Source organism: Tachypleus tridentatus, chromosome 10 (genome assembly GCF_004210375.1).
Source record: "Tachypleus tridentatus isolate NWPU-2018 chromosome 10, ASM421037v1, whole genome shotgun sequence".
NCBI classification, from domain to species: Eukaryota; Metazoa; Arthropoda; class Merostomata; order Xiphosura; family Limulidae; genus Tachypleus; species Tachypleus tridentatus.
The window spans coordinates 37,785,258-37,808,596 of NC_134834.1; the positions used below are offsets into that span (position 1 = coordinate 37,785,258).

Genomic DNA, 23,339 nt, shown 5'->3' on the forward strand with positions numbered 1-23,339 from the left:
TGTCAGTTAAACAGTGTTTGCATTAACAATAAAAAAACTTGAAAAGTGCTTCTATTGGACAAAATTTTTAGAACATTATTTAGCTAAACATCTATAGCAGACCATAGATTGGGCTGAATTGAAAGTTCCAAGTACTAATTTTAGCACACTGTACTATTTGCTTATTTTAACAATGTAAACAAATGCCAAGAAAATATACAAAACATTTAATATTTGCTCCAAGACTCCACTGAGCTAACACTACTCATTAGATCATATGAAGTAAGGAAAATCTACTAGTCAAGATATGTCACCTAGAAGAGCAACTGTTTAGAAAAAAAATATATATTAAGCATGTTCACTATATAAAATTTGATTTTTTGGACTTAAGATTAAGTCTTATACCATTAATAGAATTTTGGTTTATTTAATTTTAAATAAATCACTAACATTTGTATTGATTTAAAAATCACCTACAGTTCAAAGCAAGTATTGGTTTGTTAACCCTAGAGTTAGAGATCAATATAGATCTCGCACAGATAATTTCGGTGCTATCTTTCTATGGGTTAGGCCTGAAAGGAACGTATTAGCATTGCAATTTGGTACTTTAAAAGACTGAACTTCTACAGTACACTTCTGGTTCCTTCAAAGCAGAAACAAATTCCTCGTCTCAGTCTTATAGTACCTTTTAATCTGCCGATATCTTTTCATAGTTTGGTAATTCTTTTTAAAACACTATTAATCTGCTTTACTTTCAATTTTAACTTCATAATGAAGTAATTCACAATTATCAGATCAGCCTATCTTTTGTCATTTTAACGCATTTCTTTTCAAAGCAAGTCTTTTCTTTCAAGCCACCTAAGGATAATCCCTACACTAGCCCTTCCACGCCTATTTATTTTTATTTATAATGAATACTTAACCAAGACTATTTTAAAAGTTAATTTGCAATACATTTTATATATTTAGTTTATACATACATATACACCACTAAACATGAAGTGATATCTTTGACATTACACTTTATTGAAAGATACTTGTTTGATATAAACTGAAGGGACTGTATACACACTTATTTCTTTAAATGGCAAATAAAACTAACTTTTTGATAGTATCCATGATGACAAGAACTAAAGTATTTTTCTGTATAATACAGTGAAACTTATGTATAAAGTTAGATGTATTTATTGAAATCATGCTTTTTACAAATTCATATATTATGTTACCTATGAAGTTTCAATTAGATTCATTGGTTTAACTCCATTGAAAGTTGGATTCAGTGTATTTTGCAAGTCTAAGTTTAAAAGAAATTGATCAAAAATGAACATTGAATGACAGCTTACAGAATTGAGTACTTAAATTTTATACACCAGTTTTACCTTACACTTAAAATATGAATTTCTTACGTTTAAGAAATCTCCAGGATATCACTAACTAGTAAAATATTTTATTCTACAAAGAAAAACATTTTATATAGCTTTATTGGATAGTTTAAGTCTTGCATGATTATAAATTTAAAATTACCTAATTGTTAGTTCTGGTAACAGTTGCTAGAGGATTGCATTGTAATTTTAGAGTATACTCTCATAAAGAGATGCAACTTTACAAAATTTAGCTATTACAGTTGTAATGACTATTTAAAGTTCTGGAAAGGAACACTTTACTGACAATGTTTACACATCTCCAACTCTGTTGGACAACTTGCTTTGACTTGGCACTTACATTTGTAGAAAGGATAAGGCCCACTTTGCAGATATTTAAGTTAAGATGGAGTTGCAGTGTTTTCAACTGTGGTTCTATGACTACTATGAATTGCAATGATAAAAGATGTTTATGCTCCTAAAATAAAAGTTACCACAACAGTGGAAGTGACAATTAGCAAGCCACAGCTAATCTTGGATTACAAGATGTTTATGTAAGGAGTTGATTTTAATAATCAATTTCTTACCTATTATTCCATTTCACGTAAAATGGAAATGGTACAAGAAGCTTTTCTTTAGACTTGTTGACCTGTATATTATTAATTTGTTCACACTTTAACTAGGTAACTAACCACACCAAGTGCAAACAGAAGAACTTCCATTTACAATATGTGGAATCGCTTGTAAATATCACTAACTGAAAGTAGAGGAGGGCTTTCTCATGTGTCCAGTATTCCATCACCAGTTTGGGCAGATGCACATGCATGGCTATCACCTGGGAAGCATTTCCCAATACATGGGAAGAAAGGTGCAGATTCCATGCAATACAAAATTCATCTGTGTGTAAAGCACTTTGAGTTTTAGAAGTATGATACTCAAAGAAAACAAAATCAGGTATCACATTTCTAGAGTTTTCATTAGAAAAAACAAAAACACTTAGTCCAACCTCTATCTTTTGATGTTCATATTGCCTTACCTTTTTTTAAAACATTGGTATTTTAGTAACACCATTTAGCATTTATATTTAGGTTTTCCTATAGTTTCAAATGCAACTCCATTTTAACATTTTCACACTGCACCAATTTTTAAATGAACATTTTGTACAGTGTATAGGAGTTTGAAGAACAAGTTTTGTTTTTAAACCATGAATAAATTATACATTACTGTAAAACTTTAATACATCTTGTTTAAATTTGTGCTCAAGATTACATACATTTTCAATATGTCTGAACAGTCTGCATACAACTTGTACAGTTTGCATGCAAGCTCTTCACAGTTCACTTTCAACTATTCATCAATAGTTATTCATTCATGTTCAGTTATGAGTTTGGTAGATGTTGAACCACAGCTTATCCCCCCCCCCATGTACTCATATTTTGCTTGAATTAAATAAAATTTTCATTAAACATGCATGCAAACTGTATCTATACACTATGTACACATTGGTATCAGCTACTGATATGTGCTTGTTTGCATATCTCAGTATGAATCTTTTTAAAAAGTAACTACATTTTTTGCTTTTATAAAACTTTCCTCAAAAGCATTTTTTTTATATTAGGCCTGTTTTAATTTACATAAAAATTGTGGATCTCACAGAAAATAAAAATTAAACCTATCACTTCAGTGTTAAGACTAATTCACTTGCAAAAGGCTTTTTACTCACCACATTAGTTTAACATTTATGAATCAACTTATCTCCCTAGAAACATTTAGTTTAATACTGCATTATAAACAAATAGCACAGCATGACTTATAACACCATTGAAAAATAGTTACTTATATGCCATACAGTTCTTTACAAAATCAAGATTTTGTGAAGATATTTAACATGGAACTGTGGCCCTAAACTGAAGTGTCTCAAACTAGAATGTTAAATTTTTATTGATAAGTACCACCCACTTTTCTCTTCTAAAATACAGCAAAATGTTTCATAATGTGCTTTACTTACAAGTCTATAAATTACCAGATGTAATATAGTGAATTGAACGAGATGGTTCTGCAACTGACACCATACAACTACAATCAGTTAAATTTTACAATATAAAGGATAAACATTCTCACAATAAGTTTTATGAAAGAAACTTTAAACTTCATTAAATATAATAATTTAGTAAAATCAATTTAATAGTATGTTACTATTCAAAACAAAAATTTGAAATATGATTTTGTGCAAGTTCCATATTTTTTGCAATTCAGAGGCAACTTTGCCCTCAGAGCAACATAAAATTGATCTGATGGGTAAAAAGTTAAAAAAATGAGGCTGAAGCTTACCACTCACAATAAAAATAGAGCAACAAAAAACAGTTCAAGAAACATCACAAAAGAAAACTCATACAAGGAGTTGAAAATTAAATTTAACTTTTCTATCCAACACAAGTTTCTTACGTTGGATGTTTATGCGCTTTTTTGGCTGTTCAACACTCCATATGGCAATACCAGTATCAAGACTTCCAGTTGCTAAGTGTTGGGAATCGGGAGTCCAAGATATGCAATTTACAAATGCAGTGTGAAAAGACCACTCCAAACTGTGGGCAGGCTGCAAGTAAAAACATTGAGTTTTCTTGACAGCAGTTAACCATTACCAGGAGTTGTGAAAACTTAACACTTTGTGGAAATAGAGTTTATCACCAAGAGCAATATTTCAGTTATAAATGCAATATATAAGAAGCAAGAAGCGTTTTGGTAGTATAAATAAATGAAACAATATTAATATCTATTGCTACAACTACCAGCTAAGATGTTGAAAAAAATAACATTGTAACTCAATACTGAGTCTCCAAGGCATTCTTTTAATCATTTACAATAGAGTGCCACGTGTAGGTAGACCAGTATTACACACAAGTTTTTAATTTAATATTTAAAATATTAAAAAACTTTACTGTTCTACAATAAACATTTTGAAATTGGATCTTAGTTTTGTTTATTATTTCTTTACCACCTGTAAAATGAATAGCTTGTAGCTATTCACCCATTTTGTGGTCACACACAAGCATAGTTTAAATTTTAACTGTGTCATTTCTGATCAGATTATAAAAACAGCTTTCACTTCTCTTACTATGTTTTGAATCTTGTGAAAAGCTACACAAGGGCTATCTGCACTAGCCATCCCTAATTTAGCAGGATAAGACTAGAGGAAAGGCAGCTAGTCATCACCACCCACTGCCAACTCTTAAACTTTTTTTTTTTTACTAATGAATGGTGGAATTGACCATCACATAATGCCCCCACAACTGCAAGGACATGCATGTTTGGTGTGATGGAGGATTCAAACCTGCAACCTTAACGAAGAGTTGAGTGCTTTTACCACCTGGTCAAGCTACTTTTGGAAAAAACTTCCTTCAAAACATTACAAGTAATAGTAAAAAATGTTCTTTATTACCAACTGTGTTCACAATGCCCATTTCCTAAGCTACACCAAACTTGTGTATGCATAGCATAAAAATGCTTGTTCCAGCTAGCTTTACTCCTGTAGCTTACCTATAAAATACATTTTTAATCCAATATAAAATTGTTCAAAAATACATTATGCAAAGTAGTACTACTGAAGATTTGGTATTGTGTTACAAAACCAAGTGAAGAGTTGTACTCTTATTTAAAGCTCTAAGGTAAACTGGAAGTAAAAGTGGTAAAAGCTAGGCTTCAATACAATACTGATAAAAGGTTAATACTGATGGATCTAAATCCTATTATTTATAGACAAATCTAATAAATTGACCAAAAGTTGCAGATAAGTTAGCTGTACAAGTACAGCGTTAGTCCAATTCCTTATATGTGAAGCTATAAAATAAAGTTCAGTAAATTTGGAATTAGTTTTTCTTAAACTTTGCAGACATTTAGTAAATGCTGCAAATATATTGTATACAAAAACAATTTAAAGTATGCCTACTAAACTTGTCTTAACTTCAATTTGAGAGAAAGGTGACTTAGATTAAGTTTGTTTGTTTTGGAATTTCGCACAAAGAAACTCGAGGGCTATCTGTGCTAGCCGTCCCTAATTTAGCAGTGTAAGACTAGAGGGAAGGCAGCTAGTCATCACCACTCACCGCCAATTCTTGGGCTACTCTTTTACCAACGAATAGTGGGATTAACCATCACATTATAACACCTCCACGGCTGGGAGGGCGAGCATGTTTGGCTCGACTCTGGCGGGAACCCGTGACCCTCAGATTACGAAGCGTACACCTTAATGCGCTTGGCCATGCCGGGCCCATTTTACATTAAGAATCAAGAGATACTCAACCTTACAGTTTTTATAATTTAATTTGCACAAGTTGAAGAACCTCATAAAAAGTTTGCATAAAACTATTGTAGTGTAGTGTAACTGTATAATCAATGTACAGAAAACTAAACGTTAATATCCCTTTTTGCACAAAGACCTGATCTTTTCTTTAGAAACTTAATGTTTGGATAGAAAATTCATTTAGCTTCTGACTACTTGCAAGACTGAAAGTATATTTCCAACAGGTATATCACAAATCTTGTGATTTGTATTGCCCTCTATTGGTGAATGTTCTCAATACTCACCACTAGCTTCCCACCCCTAATTCTGCATGTCCTTATGGTAATTATTATGCATTAGCTCTCCAATAAAAGTGCAGCATAACCCCTATCATAAACAGCACCCCTCTTACATTTGCACTTGTTAATTACCAACCTGGACAACAACCTATTAAACTGATAACAAGTTAAAAGCAAGACTAACATTAGTAATAAGAGGTAAGAAGTTATGCTACAAATTTAAGCATGATGAAAATGAAGGTAAAATGTGAACAAAAAATTTAGTTAAAACAAATACTAACAATGTACTTTAAGTATATCAAAAGTATTTACTTTGTATGACAGACATCAACAGCATTCAGTGTATATTTTGATTGTGGAAAATAAACTGTCATAAAGCTCTTGATACTTATGTTACTATCACTACTTTAATGCTATTATACATTCAATACTTACCTCATAAGTTAAGGCACGGTAAAGAATAACCTTTCTGTTACTATAACATACTGCCAGAAAAGAGCCATCTGGGGAGTAGGCCACATCAGCAATAGTTCCACGATACTTATTTAAGATAGTTTTATGGCTCAGTGTATAATCATTGAGTAAATAAATATGAACTTTATGGTCCTAACAAAAATAGAAATGCCACTTTAAATATACCTGGGGTAATGATAAAATACAGTTTTACTAGTTGTATTTTTCACAGAAAGATCACACTATAAAATATCCAGATTAAAAGTTAGTTTGACCATAATTTGTCAAAATCAAATAAATACAGACATACTATTACAATCTTCAGCTTTTACAGTAAAATTAGTTTAGAATAAAGCTTCAATTACTGGTGATTATTCTAAAGTACATGTTATAATTCAAGCTTCCTTCCTGATGTATTTTAATATAGTTTACAGTAAGAAAGAACAGAATTTGTTTTTTTTTTTTTATTAGTGTTGTGATCATTAAGTGTACAATGATTGTACAAAACATTATACTGATCATAAGTACTGTAAAAACAAAGTTGTATTAAAATATGTTATCAGTAAGGAAACAAGACGAAACTATGCATAAACATTGTCAAAAAGTGTTAACAGCTGTAAAACAAAAATCCTAAAAGAATAATAAAAATCTAAACATGGTATTGGTTGACAAATTTAAAAATACTTTCCTTGTTAGAATAGCAGAAGCCATCTTGAACTTTGCATGTAAAAGAAAAACAATTATCAGAAATTCTAATAATTAAATAGTGAAATATACCTTACAACCTCCAATAGCCACATCAGGCTCCATGGGATGGATACTAACACAGATTGGTTCATAGTCCACTGACATACAAGTCATCTTTTGGCCTTTGTGTATAATGGTTATCTGTAAGCAGAATCACTCTTTAACAAAAACACTATCTTTATTCACTTTACAAACTGTGCTTCAAACCTTGTGCAAATTACCTAGTAGTGCTCAATAATACTAAAAATATCCCTACACAATAAGTTTATATACAGTTTCAATATAAAGTTTTTGATATCCACTATATAATATTGAAATGTTAATTTTATCTACATTATATAAAACCATGACAACAATAAGATATTACATGCATACATCAGCTGCAACAAACATGGACACAAGCTTTGAGAAGAATTAACAAGCTTTTATATCACCTTCTTTGCAAAATAAATTAATACCAATAAAGCACATAACATTTTTAGTGCACAATAATTATTTATTACATGTTTTGGTAATATTTTGCCACCAACACAAGAAGCAAGTTTTACATTTGAAAAAACACTGAGCAATAAATGCAAGACTATCACATAACATAGAAAGAGGGGAAGGAGATTTATTAGATTGTAAATTGACACTACATAAATAACTAAATAAAGATGACTGACCAACAGGTAAAGAAGTCCATTTTAATTTCATATATAAAATTAATAGATTCTCAAATATTAACTCCCATTTTTATATTTGGTCCACTCATGATTTTGACCTGACTCCATGGAATAGAATGATCTGTTTCCCAAACATGTTCTGTAGGAAGGAAGTAAAAGCTTTATTCAAGTACCAACTTGTTAAATTTGATAGTGCATGGAAAAAACAAAATCATCCAAATGATTTTAAGTTGTCTAACTGACAGAAATAGTAAACTTTGGGAATTTATTTGCCAAAGCAATAGATTCTGATGAAATAATTTGAGTAGTAATGAACTCCTTTTCACAAGAATTACAAGAGCAGTTTTGTGTTACAACAAAAAAACTGTAGAGTTCAAATGCTGCATGATAAACTTATTGAAACTTGAGAAAAGCTAAGAAAGGCAAAGAAAAAGAATACTTCAGAAAACAACTAAGTATTAAGCTTCAAAATATAGTTGAAAATACAAAGAATTTAGTGTGGTTTATGGGCAACAGAATAACAGCTCAAAAACAAGGGTGTTGTTTAAATAACTAATTGAGATTAAAACAAAAGTTAAATGTACATAAATAATCCTGATGTCTAATTGAAATATTTCTGTTAACCTAAGCTTTGACAGCAATTAGATTTAATGATTAAATGTTCAAAATGGTATAGCTGATGGATGGTATTTGACTCATCATTCTTTGTTATTCACTTAAATACTGAAGCATTAAGAGAAGATTTAAGTAATCTGAAAAAAAATTTAGCTCTTCTTAAAATTGATCATCCTGAAAAACATTTGTTTAAGGGTTTGTTTGTTTTTTTTAAATGTTGACAAAAGGTATAAGTGGCTAATGTTTAAATATAATTAAACAGCAATATTAGAAGGAAGATCAGAACTTAGATTTTTGTTTGTGTAGCAGCAGTATTTAGTTAATTAATTTAATTATGAAACTGAAGAAGTAATAAGTGTTACCTTAAGAGATTTACATGAGAAGTTCAAAATGTAGTTCCAACCCTAAAATCTATAAACTGAAGTAATTTCTCCTGATCTTAAAGTTACAGAAAAGAATCCTCAAGCTCTGATCTAAAGAGAAACTACTTCAGGTTTTTGCTACCTGATTTCATCTAAAAAGAAATCCCAATCATGAACTACATAAAGATGGTCTCTTGATATCCGAGTGTGTGGGGGTTAAACTTCAGCTTTTAGCTGAAAAGATTAAGTTGACTTGGACCTACATAAGAATATCGTTACCATGCTGTAGCAAAAGAGAAGATATAACAACCACATTTTTTTGTGTGTACAAAAGAAAGTATTATTTAGATAATGAAAAATACATATGCACTCAGCAAATTACAATAAAAATATCAACTTACATCACTATATCCAGCAATGACCAGAACATTGTTCTCAGCAACAGCAATCCCTTTTGGTTGAGAATCAGTTTTAACTGCTAAGGTACTAAAATTTAGAATATTAAGATTAAATCATAGTAACCAAAACAATGCTTCATAACATTAAAGGTCTATAATTATTTCCAGTAAATCAGTTTATTGATCAATAACCTGATATCTTAAAATTCACCCGGAAATTTAAAACAATTTCATACAATATTGTTTGCAACTAAACTAATAATGTTATTACATCTAGTGTAAGCCAAAAATTATCCAGTGTATTAGCCCTGCATTAGTCTTCTGTAAAAGAAATTTCAGGTGATAATGTACAGGTCTTCAATAAACTGAGCTGTCATTCCATGACTACCATTTTTGTTTTGTTTTAAAACAATCACATTTCACATCACATTCTTACTGGTCTGACAGAAAACTTGTAATGAAGTTGTTCTTAACTAAAAAATTCCTTCCTTTGAATCAACTGCTGTCAATTTCTTGGTAGTGTCTTTAGGTCATTTCTCATCATTTAAAGCAAATTACAGTATACTTTGCAATACGAGGAAACTTACTGAAAATCTACAGTACCCATCTTTAGATTCGTGGAACTTTAATGGTAATTCACCACACAATGGATGGAAATATTAATCAAATTGTAGTTAAGCATGTAGATATTTATGATGTATTAAACAAAGGTTTATAATTTAACTTTCTCAGTTTAAGAGTTGTCATTGGTCTGTACACAATTTCTAGTTGAAATTAATACAGAATATAGCTCAATGGGTCCTTTGTACTGGAAAATATTCTTTCAAAAACATATCAAAAGCACTAATAGTTGTAAGGGACACCCTTGCAAACAGATCTTTATACAGTTTTCCCAGTTAGAAATTTCTGCAATTTTTTTTTTTTTTTTTGTAAATAGTGTATTTAACACTATGGATAGTATGTAAATACTCCATATCTTACTCTCCAATAATACAAGTTTCATAACCATAAGAGTGCTTAAGCTTTAATTTTGGAATATACTAAATATGGAGATAATGCACAGAATTCAGCCAGATATTGTACTTTTTCTAGCTTGAAATGCCAAGTAAATTACTGTGGTAATTCATGCAATAATTAAATTGCATCTTGCTTGACCTTGTGTGGGAACGACCACTGCAACTAAAGGAAGAGACACTTATGCATTTTGATATCCATTTTCTGATTGTTCAAGCTACCAACATAGTGCTTAGTGAATACAGATTCAATGCTTTGTAAGAGATTAGTTTGATCTTTGAAAGAAGCAGTTTGTCATCCTGAGAGATCCAAGATTTACTTATAATATTTTTTATATTTTGCAGTAATGATAGTTAATCATTATATTTTCTGTTGCTTCAACAAATAAGTGTTGAACTTTCCCAATACACTTAAGAAATTAGATCCATAATTCTTTCATTTCACAAAAACTTATCAACTGTGTAGGTAGAACTTTGAATTACTACATGAAATCTCATTAGGTGTAAGCAAGCAAATTTGCTTTTGTTATAAAATAAAAAGTAAATTTTTCAAAAATTTATATCTGCCAGTATTATTTCATAAATCTCTAAAATACACCATAAAATAAGACAACATAAAGTACTCTTACTTTTTGTTTTTTTTTTAATTAAGGAGTTACAGGAGCAACCACGTAAAAAAGGAGAATGTTTCATGTTAATCCTATCATAACTACATAGCTTTCTTTGGTACAGCTTTAACTCTAAACAATTAAAATGACACATACGAATAATGGTTTATTCTGAGGTCAATTGCACGGACAGTATCAATCCCACAGGTATAAATGACATCAACTCCTGATGCCATACTTCGTATTTGATTTGTATGGCCAGGACCTTCTACCCTATCATTATTTCCAGTTGCAACATCCCAGAAAGGTGAGGCAAGCATTAAGGAAAAAACAAAAACATCACTCAACATCAACAAACTTCAATGAGATTTCAAAAACATGAAAGACAAGTTAAAAGCAAGTTTAAATCAACATTGAGCTTTTAAAATTTTCAGTACTATTAATAACCAATTCTCTCAGATTTTCTAAAACCATAAAATGTACATCATACAAAGTTTTACAGCATGACACTTTCTACTGAGAAAAAAGTAACATTGGTAGTTTGTCTTAAACTCAGGAATAACTCAAACAAATTGTACTTAACAAAATTATGCACTTAACAGTTAGCTTGGTGAAGGTTACTGTTTGACCACCATAAACCAATGAACTATGATATTTTTATTTTCCATTTGTCCTTCATATAGCTGTCTCGTTTATGACATAAAATGCAAGTTGTCATGACAGTACCTTAATGTGTACCTGTATAAAGATAACTACACAGCACACTGACATTTAACATCCACAGAATTGTCATGATAAACAGATAAAGCAAGTATTTAACCAGAATGTTAATGTGATAAGCCTATCTGTAGATGAGGACTTAGTTTTAGAATACCTGTAGCAGCATAATTACAAGGATTCACAAAACCACACATCTGGTGAATAACAATTCATCTAAGGTAAATCAAAAACCTAACAATCCACCCATAAAAGGATATTAACACAACCATCAAGACTACCAGTAAATATGGTATTTTTGTCTGCAGAAAGTCCCAGAGATGTGATGAACTTATTATGACCCTGAAAAGAAAGACATAAGCACAACTAACAATAATTTGTAATCTAACATGAAACTTTATTACAGGATAAAGCTTTCAAACAAAATCTATTATAAGTAAATATAAGAGCTTAATACAAAAAGGATACAGTGTTGTTATAACACTTGCAACCAGGCATCTATATTGAAGCAATGAATTTGTGCTTTACTTTCATCGTTTTGTTTTTCAGATCTTCACACAAAACAACTATCCATGTTGGCAATCTCAGATTTGTAATTTAGTTTTTACTTATTACAATTAACTCAGTTTAAGGAATCCCAATAGCCAATGTCTCCCCTGACTTCTCCCAGTACCATTCTGCTTCCTCCTATAACTGCCTAACCTATTTAGGACAACCTAGAATTTCAGTTTTCCTCTACACGATTGTGTGCCTTCCCAAGATAGCACTGCAGAATCTGCTAGACATAACTCAGCCTTTTCAGACATTTCAGTTTTTCCTTTCTTCAGGACATTATTTCATGAGCTGTCTCTTAGGAAAGGGTACTTGTATGCTTCACCATCAACAAGTGGAGGTTCAGTTTGCCTTAGAGTTAAGAAAATCTGCCAGATTACAACTAATACTTAAGATTAATAGACTGTTCTCATAAAGACAGATTCTACCTGTTCTATCTCCCACCTATTTTGCAGTTTTATCTTACTCTTAAAAGAAATGTTTACTTTACACTTTTAAAAAGTGTTACATGTGTATAAGACACTTTCATGGGATATCTTTTCCTTCTTTTCTCTACATTGCAAGATTTATCATCTTCAGTTCTTTCCCTCCACACATGGCTTCTTTGCTTTTGGGATCTTTCCAGGAGCAACACTAGCTTGTACCATTTGTTCATCATCCACTTCTAATGGAAAGTTTAGGTTGGTTCTTGAACAGTCTGCATTTACTGTCGCATGGGGTATCCACATTGTTATATTCTAGTTTTTGTTGTTGCAGTTTTGTTTCATTCTACATCATTGCAATCTTTATTCACGTTTGGCACCTTCCTGTCCTATCTATGGATTTCTTTATTCATTGCATATGCTCAATAATGATTGGAGTTCTGGTTCAATTAGTTTTGCCTCAATCACTTTTCTGCTCTTCCATTTTTAATATGGAAGTTATCACAATTGGGTGTGCAATTTCTGCAGGACTGGGAATATCTATTGTATAGATTCTTATTTTTCATTTCCTGGGATGCTATCTAAGGTTTCCTTCACATGATTAGATCCTGGGGGGGGGAGAGACGGTCACTGGTAGTTTGATTTTCCAGTTGCATAAGTTTCTCATGTTACCTACCTAACCATAATGGATATTTGAAGTATCTTTTTCAACAACCCACCTGTGTTGGGAGGATCCATTCTTCTCCTCAAGTGCATTTGATGGAGCTTTCAAATTGTTCATGCCATTACAGTTCGATATCTTATTGGTAGCAAGGTTCTTATGAACTGTGGAAGCATTTTTTCCTTTTGTACCGGCATATTTGTGGTCTTTACAAGGTATGATGCACCATGGTCTCTTGCTATGGTTCCTTTCCATTCTCTCCTTAGCTTTCTTCCTTTCCTTTTTGACTATGTACATTGGTGGTTGAACATATCCCCCAAATTGTTAGGTTTTTCAATTCCTTTCCCTCATCTGGATTTGTTTCTTTTCCATGCTCATTTCCAAAGTTAGAGGTGTGGGGGTCAATCAGCAGAAAGCCTCAGAATAGTATATGGGTAAAAGGTCTTGCCATGCCAACACCCTGCCAACTCTGGTAGTCCAACATGCTTCAGTTCACTTATCTTGTCCACATTTGGCTAATCTCATATTATTCTAATTATTTAATGATGGCTTATATCACTCAAAGGGGGCACATTCCTTGTTTCTTTGTGATGGACAGTGAATCTTCCTTTTTGAACCTACATGCTTTACATACATCTCCTGGCATGTCATTACAGTTGCTCTCATTCTTATTGCAGATTACCTCTATTCTGGACACTTTCTTCTAAGGAGCAACCTCTTGGTCACTAAAATATTTGGTTCCACTCTCTCCTCTAGGGTACTCAGCCAAAAGAGTGGATTATGAATAAGAAACCAAAACCAAAAGAGGTAACTTGGAATCGAGAAAAATGTTCTATGCTTTCTGTGGTAGTCAGTATCTTCAGACAAGATTAAATCCACTTTAAGTTTAGTTTCTCATTCCACCATTCTTCTTCTGAGGCTCATTTTGATCAATGTCACTCTGGATCAAGTAGTTTTGTTTGGTTTTTTTAATGATCTTTCCTGGCCATTTGAAATTGTTTTTCTTACATGTGTCATCTTGCCATGTTATTTTTCTTCTGGATCAGTTTTACTAACCTACACTTGAGATTCACATGGAATGACAAGTGAAGCCTATCCAGGTATCACTAAATTACTTAGAATTGTAGTAAAACCTGCATTAAGACAATGTTGACTTTACTTTCGTCATTTCAATAGTTATAAAATGCATAATGTTCATTACAATCATAGTGATGAGATGTACCACAAGAATGCTTGTAGTTATTCCTCATAATATATTTGCTTCTTACATATGCCTGTTCCAGACCATACTAACCCATGGATTTCCTGGGTAAAGCAGAATGGGCTGCTGCTCATTCCTTAGACTGGATAAACTGGACTTGGTTTTCTTTTCAAAGTAGGATTTTGTGGTTCTCCATTTCAGTCACCAGTGTGAATGTTTCTTGGAACTTGATCACATAGTTCATATACAGAACAGGCCCACCCAAAATGGTACTAAGGAAGCAGTTTGTTCCAGTGTTGATCTTGATCCCCTAAGCACCAACATGGGTTAGTATTTAAAAAATAAAAATATGAACAGATAACAAAATTGGGCAGTGATTCTAACACTTGAAGACAATGAAGTGTGTAAACAAAACAGCCAAAGTATGGTTTAGCTACCACAAATGAGCCAGGGCAAGAGAGATTACATACAACTCTGCAGTGAACACAAAGTGTAATGTGTAGTCTGCACAGCCATAGAGCCATGACAGAGCCTATTGTGGAATGTGGCTTTGGCAAAGAGAAAGCAGTACTTCCTTTCTGGAGTATCAGCCTTCTGGTTTTGATGTTTCAACCAGAAGGTCTTTAGATTTGGAAAAGACCTAAGCTCTTATAGTCCCTTGTGAATAAACAAGGGGGAACACCTGCTTAAAGGACTTTTTAGATAATGTAAAATGAGGAACATTGGTACATTATCAACTGCAGTATGATACTAAGTATTAGAGTACTTACAAGTATGGCCACTTGTCAATCAAGAGTTATTTAGCTCCAGCAGTGAGTGGGTAAGAGCCATCAAAAACCAAGAGAAAGAAAAGTTTGGTATTTACTGATCCCATCCACCACAAACCCTTACAATAGGGGGATAATAGAGCTGAAAGCAAGAAGGCTTGGAAACAGTTTTGTTAACACTATACCAAAACATCAACATGAGGTACAAGGTTCAAGACACTATTGAGAATGTCCAATACTGGTATTCTGTTGACCCTTGCCCTAGAGAACCAGCTGACTGACCCCTAAGGGTGACACTTGAAAATTACCCATCTATAGGAATTGGGTCCAACCCCTAAACACCAATTTAGCACCACTCCAACCACCAGGATTCTCTCCTCCCCTTCAGATAGAACCCACACATAGCAAACATGGATAGACATTTAGATTCTAGAGTAGGTAAACTGAAATTGAGAATTTTGTCATGGGAGGTCCCTTCACCACTTACATGCATCCACATCAAAAGGCCTGCCAAGAGAACATGTTCCTCCCTCCCAACTATCTCCAGCAGCTACACTGAGGTAAAAATATCTTAATTTTATTTTCATATTTTAAATCTCTTGTCAGATCACATCACCTGTATTTCATCATTCATTTTCTGTATTTGCATTCTGGGCACTACTGCATGCAGTGCCATGTCTTTGGACTAAGTGGTGTTTGATTGTTTATACACCATCATTTAAACAGTTCTAGTAATTTTACTCTACATGGTATAAATACAAATAGTTGAATTATAACCAGTATGAAGGGATGGGTAAACTGAAACACATACTGATCTTGTAGAAGAAACTTCTTTGGTTAACCAAAAGCAGTTTACAACCAATGTTTTTAATAGTAGTTAGATATAAATTTGTTTGCTATAGTTGAGACTGATTACAAATGTCTCTAATCAGCTAATTAAAAGATCACCTACAAAAGTTATACTCTTGATAAAACATATCTACTATCATGCCTCAAAGTTAGAGAGGGTATTTTTCTTACAGACATGAAAACTTGCATTTATAGAACTTAAACAATCAAATTACAAAACAGTTTTTTAAACAGATGCTGTCACGATCTTAAAAGTCAGTAAAGCATTACTAGACTTTACAGTATTAAACAGTACACTACATACGTTACTCCTTCAATGTTTAAAAAATACCAATATAACTGTTCAAACTTGTTTGAAAGAGTCTTTATTAAAATACAAAGCAAGATAGACTATAAACCTCTTGGCATTATTTCACATGCCTTTATAACACGAAGGGGCTTAGTGGGATTATTAACATCCAAGTAGTTGATAAAACCAGACAGAGACACAGAAAGAAGGTAATTTCCTTGCCAAAGACAGCTGACTTGTTGGTCTGAGACTTCTCTTCCAAATGTGAATTCTCTGCATATCAAAAGTAGTATGAACAATAATTAATACTTAAACTTAATTTTCTTGTTTCAATTAAAATTTATACATATATATTAGGTGAGCAAACGTAACTGTTCAGTTGAACATCTTTCACCCTTTCACATTTCTGTGCATGTCACTTACCTCTAAAATTTAATTAGAAAACATTTACTACCAATATATATATGTAAACATAAAATTTTGAATCCTAAAATACATTAAGTCTTATTTTTAAGAGAAACCTTTATAACTAACTTTAAAACTTCATGTACTGTCAAGTAGACAACAAGCCATGAAAACACTAAATACACTGTACCTTCACTAATACAATGGCAGTTGTCTAAAGGTAGATCTATAAAGATACTTTCATATCCTTTTGACACATACATTAAATATTAAAATAATTTATTACTTGTATCAACTACATTTATTTTTAACTCCTGACATACTCACCTTCAATAGCTTTATTGTTTAAGCTATACAATCTATATAATGATGTTAGAAATACATGTATAGTTATTAGACAGAGCTCATTTTATGCTAATCTAACAAAGTTATTCTGAAACTGTTGCATAGTTATCATGAATACAAGTAAGACAGGATTTAGGAACTACCACCCCAAATAGGGAATATGGAACCTAATAACTGTTGATCCTAAAAAGCACAATACTATGAAAGCATAAGTGGGGGGGAAAACATGCATGCAAGTCACATCACTTAATTGAAGAAAACTGAGGAAGAGGAGAAACCAAAGATGATAGAAAGACTTACCCTGTAAGAAATAAGAGAAGATGAATACAAACATCCAAAAACAGCACATAAGATGTAACCAATTCTTCAGGTAAGGGAGGTACAGGAAAACCAGGAAGTTGAAATGGATAATTGAAGTCCTTGTTTTGGAGGAACTGTGGTTGAGGTGTGGGAACAAAAGGCTGGCTCACTTAATGTTCAACAGTGTTGCAGATAAATGGATAAATCCACTGACAGGTTGCCTGCAAACAAGACCTGAGAAAGAACACTTACCACTTTGACTTGCACCAGGAACTAAACTTTGGGGTTCAGTGAAGAGTTTATGCAATGAGTGGTTAAAACAAAAAAACTTAAGCTGAACATGAATTTTTAAAATAACAAAAAGCAAATCCAAATACAACTGCTGGGTCAGTAACATGTCACATGAGCCAGTTATGCTCATATTTGTGCAGTAATAATGAATTGCATGAGACTAGAATCTTTAAATCTCAATAGGGGAAGCTGAAGGCTTGTGCTACATGGATAAAAAGGTTTGCATATACAGCAGCACTGAACAAAATTAGTTAATTTTGTTAAAAGAGGTAAGTGCCATATTGTTTGTTTTTTAAATTAAAATTAGCTTTTGAGACCTATAAATCACAACATAACTTCAGAATGAATGAATAAGCATTTTAAAACATCTTTATGCTGATTAGATAAAAACTCGTTAAATGAACTTGCAACTACAAATATTGGATTTACATTAGCCCTACTGAAAAACAAACCATTATCCTAATATGTTAGACCTGATATACAAGTGTATGCAATTCTCCTTAAAACAAACAAGAATGTAAGGAAAAACTTTCATTCCAAGTAGAAATGGCAAAGTAGAGTATTTTATACATATGTATGTAAATACAATTTACTAAGAATTTTGTAAGCTTGTATTTTAATTGTAACAAGTTTTTATAATAGCAAATTCTCAAAAATATGGTACCACCTTAAAACCACTTTAAGTAAAAATCACAAGATTTTCTGGGTTACAACTAACAGTTACTGAATAGCAACTTACGAAATTAGAGACATTGTTGCTACATCCCAGAGCCTGCATGTTTTGTCTCCAGATGCTGTTAGAAGCCGTGAATTATCTGGACTCCAAGACACCTGTTTGGTTTTGGAAAGAGTTATAAAAGGTAAATGTTCATTTAAAGCAACTTTCATTCTCCATGATAAAAGTGATGGTGTTCTAATCTAGTATCTTTGCAATTCAAGGATTCTAAATACAAAAAATGACTATTGTAGTTAATGGTATCTAGTAAGCCTTATGCCTAAACATTTGTTTATGTAAAGCTTAATTGCCACTTAAGAAACTGAACCCTTCTATAAACACAATGGCAATCACATTTTAACACCATTATTACAATGATTATTGCATACATCATGTTTGTATTTATTTCTAATTGTCTCTTATTTTGTAACTTTCCTTCTATGATGTTTAAGAAACTATTTCCCCATTCATCACCTTTTTAAAGTTTCCTTACATTTTCACAACATACTTTATTTTGAAAGTTATTTTAAGCTCAGTAAAACATTTAGTGCACACTAACTCAAAAAGTTCAGTTTATTAGAAATCAAAAATCTTTATCTGAAACTAAAAAGTTAAGTCTACTTCCGATATTGGCAAGAAAGGACTTACACTATATATTCCTCCATTGTGGGCAGGAGTACCAATCTGTCCAACCTGAGTATACTCTTTTCCATTATATAGGAAAAGCTTAAAAAAATGAAACAAATGTAACATTGAATATTACTTTACATATTTGCAGTTTCAAAATGCGACTAATTCTTAGATGTTTTGTTGTTGTTTTACTATGCCTAGTCTTTTGTTTCATGAGAAAAATATTTCAGTCAATTCAACTGTACAAGTCATTATATAATAATGTATTTTGATACTGCTGTACTAACTGTAGTAATTATTTCCTAATACTAGAATCAAAACACCCTGCCCTAAAGAAATCACACTAAGGTTAAATTGTTTAGCTGGTAAGGAAGTGATTCAGTACTTATTTAGAGAAAGTATCACATGATTAAAACAACTCCTGTAAAAGTGTTGTTTAATGCATAAGGTGGTCTACATGTATCCAGTGTATGCAGAAGAAAAGTTAGAACTTATTTTACAAAAATAAAACTAAGATTGCAACATTTCTGCAAAAAGGTTCAGCATTATTATTATTAGCATTATAAAATATAAACAAAAATAAAGAACATAACTACTGCATTGTGATATATTGGAATGAAGGAGAAGATAAATAGAAGACACATGTACACTTGCATAATGAAATACCTTCACTCTTTAAATTATATACCAATAGTGGATAAAATTTGCAGTTTGTACAAAACTGTAGTTTAAAGTACTAATAGGATTGAGAGCAAGAAAACCTTGGCAAATGGAAGTGCATAAAATATGAACAAGTACCAAACACAACATGTGCAATTACACACAAACATGCATATAAATGTACATGTTTTAAACAAAGATAAGCCCAATAACAGACATTTAAACTATGTAAAAAGATTTTTAAAAACTTATTTTAACCAATCCACATAACAAATCAATTCCTAGGTAGATTTCCTCATAAATACTAAAGTTTAATAAATACAGTTTAATTTCTCAATTTTAGAAACTGAATATTAATAAAATTATTCTTTAAATTCCAGGAATAACAAATTCCTAATATAAAGTTTAATTTGAATATACATTTAATACCATACAAATCAGGTTGAATATTATTAAAAATAAATTTTCCAGTATTACAAAACTTAATTACACAAGATAAGTTAAAACTAAATTTTAAACACAAGAAATGGAAAATTCTAAAAAAGTATCTATTTAACATAAAAAGACTAATGCTAAAAAATGTTAAAATTTAAAACAACAATTTAAAGTACAATGAAATAATAAAATTAAGTAGGAAGGGTAGCTAGTCAATCATTACCTTACTACTACCTGGGCTTCCACTAGAAAAATAACTCTCATCCACTGTGGCTAAACAATATAATTTTCTTTTAGCCACAGTGAAAGTTGTTTAGCCACAATTTTAGGTTACCAAAAACTGTGTGGTGCATGACTTTTAATATGCATCAATTCCATCCAGTAAAAAATAGTTGTAATTACATGAAAATCTACAAGACATTAAGTTTTGTACCATTTTTTTTTCTTCCCCAGCAATTTTCCCCACCAAAAAAACAAAAATAAAATAAACATGATAAAGGGGAAAATAAAGAGATACATTTCTCAAAATAACACAATAAAAAATTACTTAAAATTAAAATATGGTAGCATGACTAGTAAGTAGATAAATCCAATGACAGCTCTTCAGCCAAATCATTCTCAACACGTGAGGTTCCAAAAGCACATTTCTTCAACAGGGAATGGTACCCACGTCTGTCTTTGCGAGTTACGCAGTATCTCAAAGCAGAGGCAAAGTTAAAATGATCTAAAAGGTTTGGACTCCATAGATAAGTTCAGTAACATTTCTGTCTTGGCCACAGACAAACTGCTCCTGGCATCTGTTTTGATACTGTTGTACCTGCTAATTCCCCACTCACAATCAGATATAACTGGAATTATTAATCCAATTGCTGCAAGCTGAGACAGATTTGGAAAAGTTTGACAGGTCTGGTGGATGTATTCCTTGTAGAAGCTTTTCAAGTTTGTTTTTGTGAGCATCCTGTTCCATTATGTTCCTTAGTAGCAGCCATTCAGTTAGTGCCTCATCCTCATTGAACGAAAGGAGAGTTTCTTCAGATCATTCTCAGATACTGCTCTGCTGTGACATGGGCTAAATATTTAAAAAAATGGCATTATGTTAGTGTCTGGAAATGCTACTTGTAGTCTTGTGACCACCTCTTCAACAAATGATTCAGCAGCTGATCTGTACTTTTCACATTGTTTATCAGTATCTTTGATGTCATGGCCTCTGTAAAAAGTGTAATCACTGGCATCAGGAGCTTGTGGGAGTTCCTTCAGTGCAGTCTGTGTGTAAGGACCAGTGATGTATACCAGCAACTGAATTGACAAAATTGACCCATCAATAATTACTTTAGCCTGATCATAAGATAAATCAGCTCTCTGTAGAGATCTTGACAAAAGTCTAAGAATGCCAACAGCATCAGTCAAAAAATGTGTCCTCATGACAAAGCTGTGACATGACATTTGCTGGACTAGACCATGTAGCAAGGCTTGGCCTGGAGTACCACATTCCATTGCTATGACCTGCAGGTCACAGATGCAATACAGTTGACTAGTGCTTGGACAGAATCATTAAAAAAGCGAGCCATCGTGTGAAGAACACTTGCTTGATTTTGTTGCTTTTCTCTTCAAGCAATGCGTTGCTCTCTTCCAGAACCTGACACAACTTAGAATATTTCAGGCTTTTTGCAAATTGGTTCAAAACTGAAATGTACTTCACAAAATATGGCACCTGGTTTGCTGCCTTTTCAGCTGCCAACTAGTCTGTGTGCCAAACAATGACTTGTTATTATCCAGGGGCATTCCTCCTTAAATTTTGTAGCAACACCTGTTTTTATTCCCACCATGACATTTGCACCATCAGTTGCAAGTCCAACAAAATCAACATCAAGTAATCCTCAATCTGCCATGACAGTGCATTGTGTGGTAGATAGAATCAGCCCCAGTGTTGGTCAGCTCACGCACAGCAAGGAATAGACCTGTAACCTCACATATAGAGGCGTTTCCTGCATCAGTTGCTTCATCTGCTTCAAGAGCAAAAAATGTGAAAGGCAGTCTGCCTGCATTTCATCCTGAACTACATGATTTAGGGCACTATACATATCATCCAGAGACTGGCTGTGGATGTATATGAAGCTCTCTGTTCCACTTTGTGACTGAGTAGTTTCTTTAGAGAGGTCACTCCCTGTTAAAATATATACAAGAACTTGTGTTTTGAAATAAGACCAATTAAAGTAAAGATATTTGGAAGAATTGGCTAGCTACTTAATTTTTGATAGATATCTTCAAAATGTTTCACTTTCAGAAAGTTGTCAAATTGCCTTTTGTTTAAGAAAATATTGTAGAAAACAGAAAGTATCTTATTAATACTAGAATGAAGAATATTCTTACATTGAATACTTGTAGTGAGAGGAGGGAATGAAACTTCACAGTTGGGATGGCTTCCTTTGCTTGTACAAGTAATGTGGCCATCTGTGCCTGAATGCCACCTTTACACCCCACATACACATTCACAGCAGCAGTTGACATGTCCTTCAAAACTTATGATCCTACTGCACTGCGATGATCTTCTGACCGTGCATGCTTCACCAAGTCGTCTTTTTTAGGCTTAGTAGCAGTTTTTCCAGTGGGATCATAAATATGTCTTATTGTCCCTGCATAATTTGCAATGAAATGCATTTATTGGGAAACATGTTCCAGCCAAGAAAACTGAAAACCAAGTTTCTTTAACAACTCTGAAAATCACAGGTATATATATATATATTTTTTTTCCCACACCAACAGTCTGATCACTGCTGCAAGCTTAAGTTTCTTCAGAGCTGTCTTTTCTTTTGGAAGTGGGTTTCCCACCATCAGTTGGTTTGATGAAAGTCAGATTTTCTCTGATTATTGTTTGTGTACCATGGGCAGAATCAAACATGTAGCATAAGAAATGAAAATAAAATAAATCATTAGCACAGCTGAGTAATAATTTTTGGTTTTTTAATTTAATTTGTTAGTTGTTGTATCCCCAAAACCATAAAAATACATAAAGAAAATACAGATTACAGTCAGTGGTAGTTTTTAAAGATGTTTCTTGTTTCTTCAACTCGCTGGGGGCACCTCTGGTCATTTGTCATCATTAATGGCGTGGATGACAATAAAAACCACAAAAGCTGTTAAGACCAAAACTTGAGCAGCATAAATAAAGGAAAACCATCCAAGACCAAAATATATCTTTTGCCACTGTAGCAAATCAACACTAGATTTTTTAGCCACAGGTTGTTTTTTTTCGCCATTGGCGATGTGGCTAATGGCTAGCGGAAGTCTAGACAACAGGCTTGGTGTAACATGCACAAGTCC

General features: G+C 32.6%; 1 protein-coding gene across 3 annotated transcripts in view; it reads right to left on the reverse strand.

The window, feature by feature from the left end:
* Nucleotides 1-23,339, reverse strand: part of LOC143229071 (actin-interacting protein 1-like) — a 47,078-nt gene that overhangs the window by 3,771 nt on the left and 19,968 nt on the right. For all 3 annotated transcript variants that reach the window (XM_076460830.1, XM_076460828.1, XM_076460829.1), the window contains exons 7-15: nucleotides 18,942-19,019; nucleotides 18,318-18,409; nucleotides 16,369-16,510; nucleotides 11,757-11,838; nucleotides 10,936-11,086; nucleotides 9,162-9,246; nucleotides 7,149-7,259; nucleotides 6,354-6,524; nucleotides 3,786-3,936 (exon numbers count right to left, since the gene is read on the reverse strand). In XM_076460830.1, coding sequence (XP_076316945.1) covers nucleotides 3,786-3,936; nucleotides 6,354-6,524; nucleotides 7,149-7,259; nucleotides 9,162-9,246; nucleotides 10,936-11,086; nucleotides 11,757-11,838; nucleotides 16,369-16,510; nucleotides 18,318-18,409; nucleotides 18,942-19,019 — 1,063 coding nt within the window. The remainder of the gene's footprint in view (nucleotides 1-3,785; nucleotides 3,937-6,353; nucleotides 6,525-7,148; nucleotides 7,260-9,161; nucleotides 9,247-10,935; nucleotides 11,087-11,756; nucleotides 11,839-16,368; nucleotides 16,511-18,317; nucleotides 18,410-18,941; nucleotides 19,020-23,339) is intronic.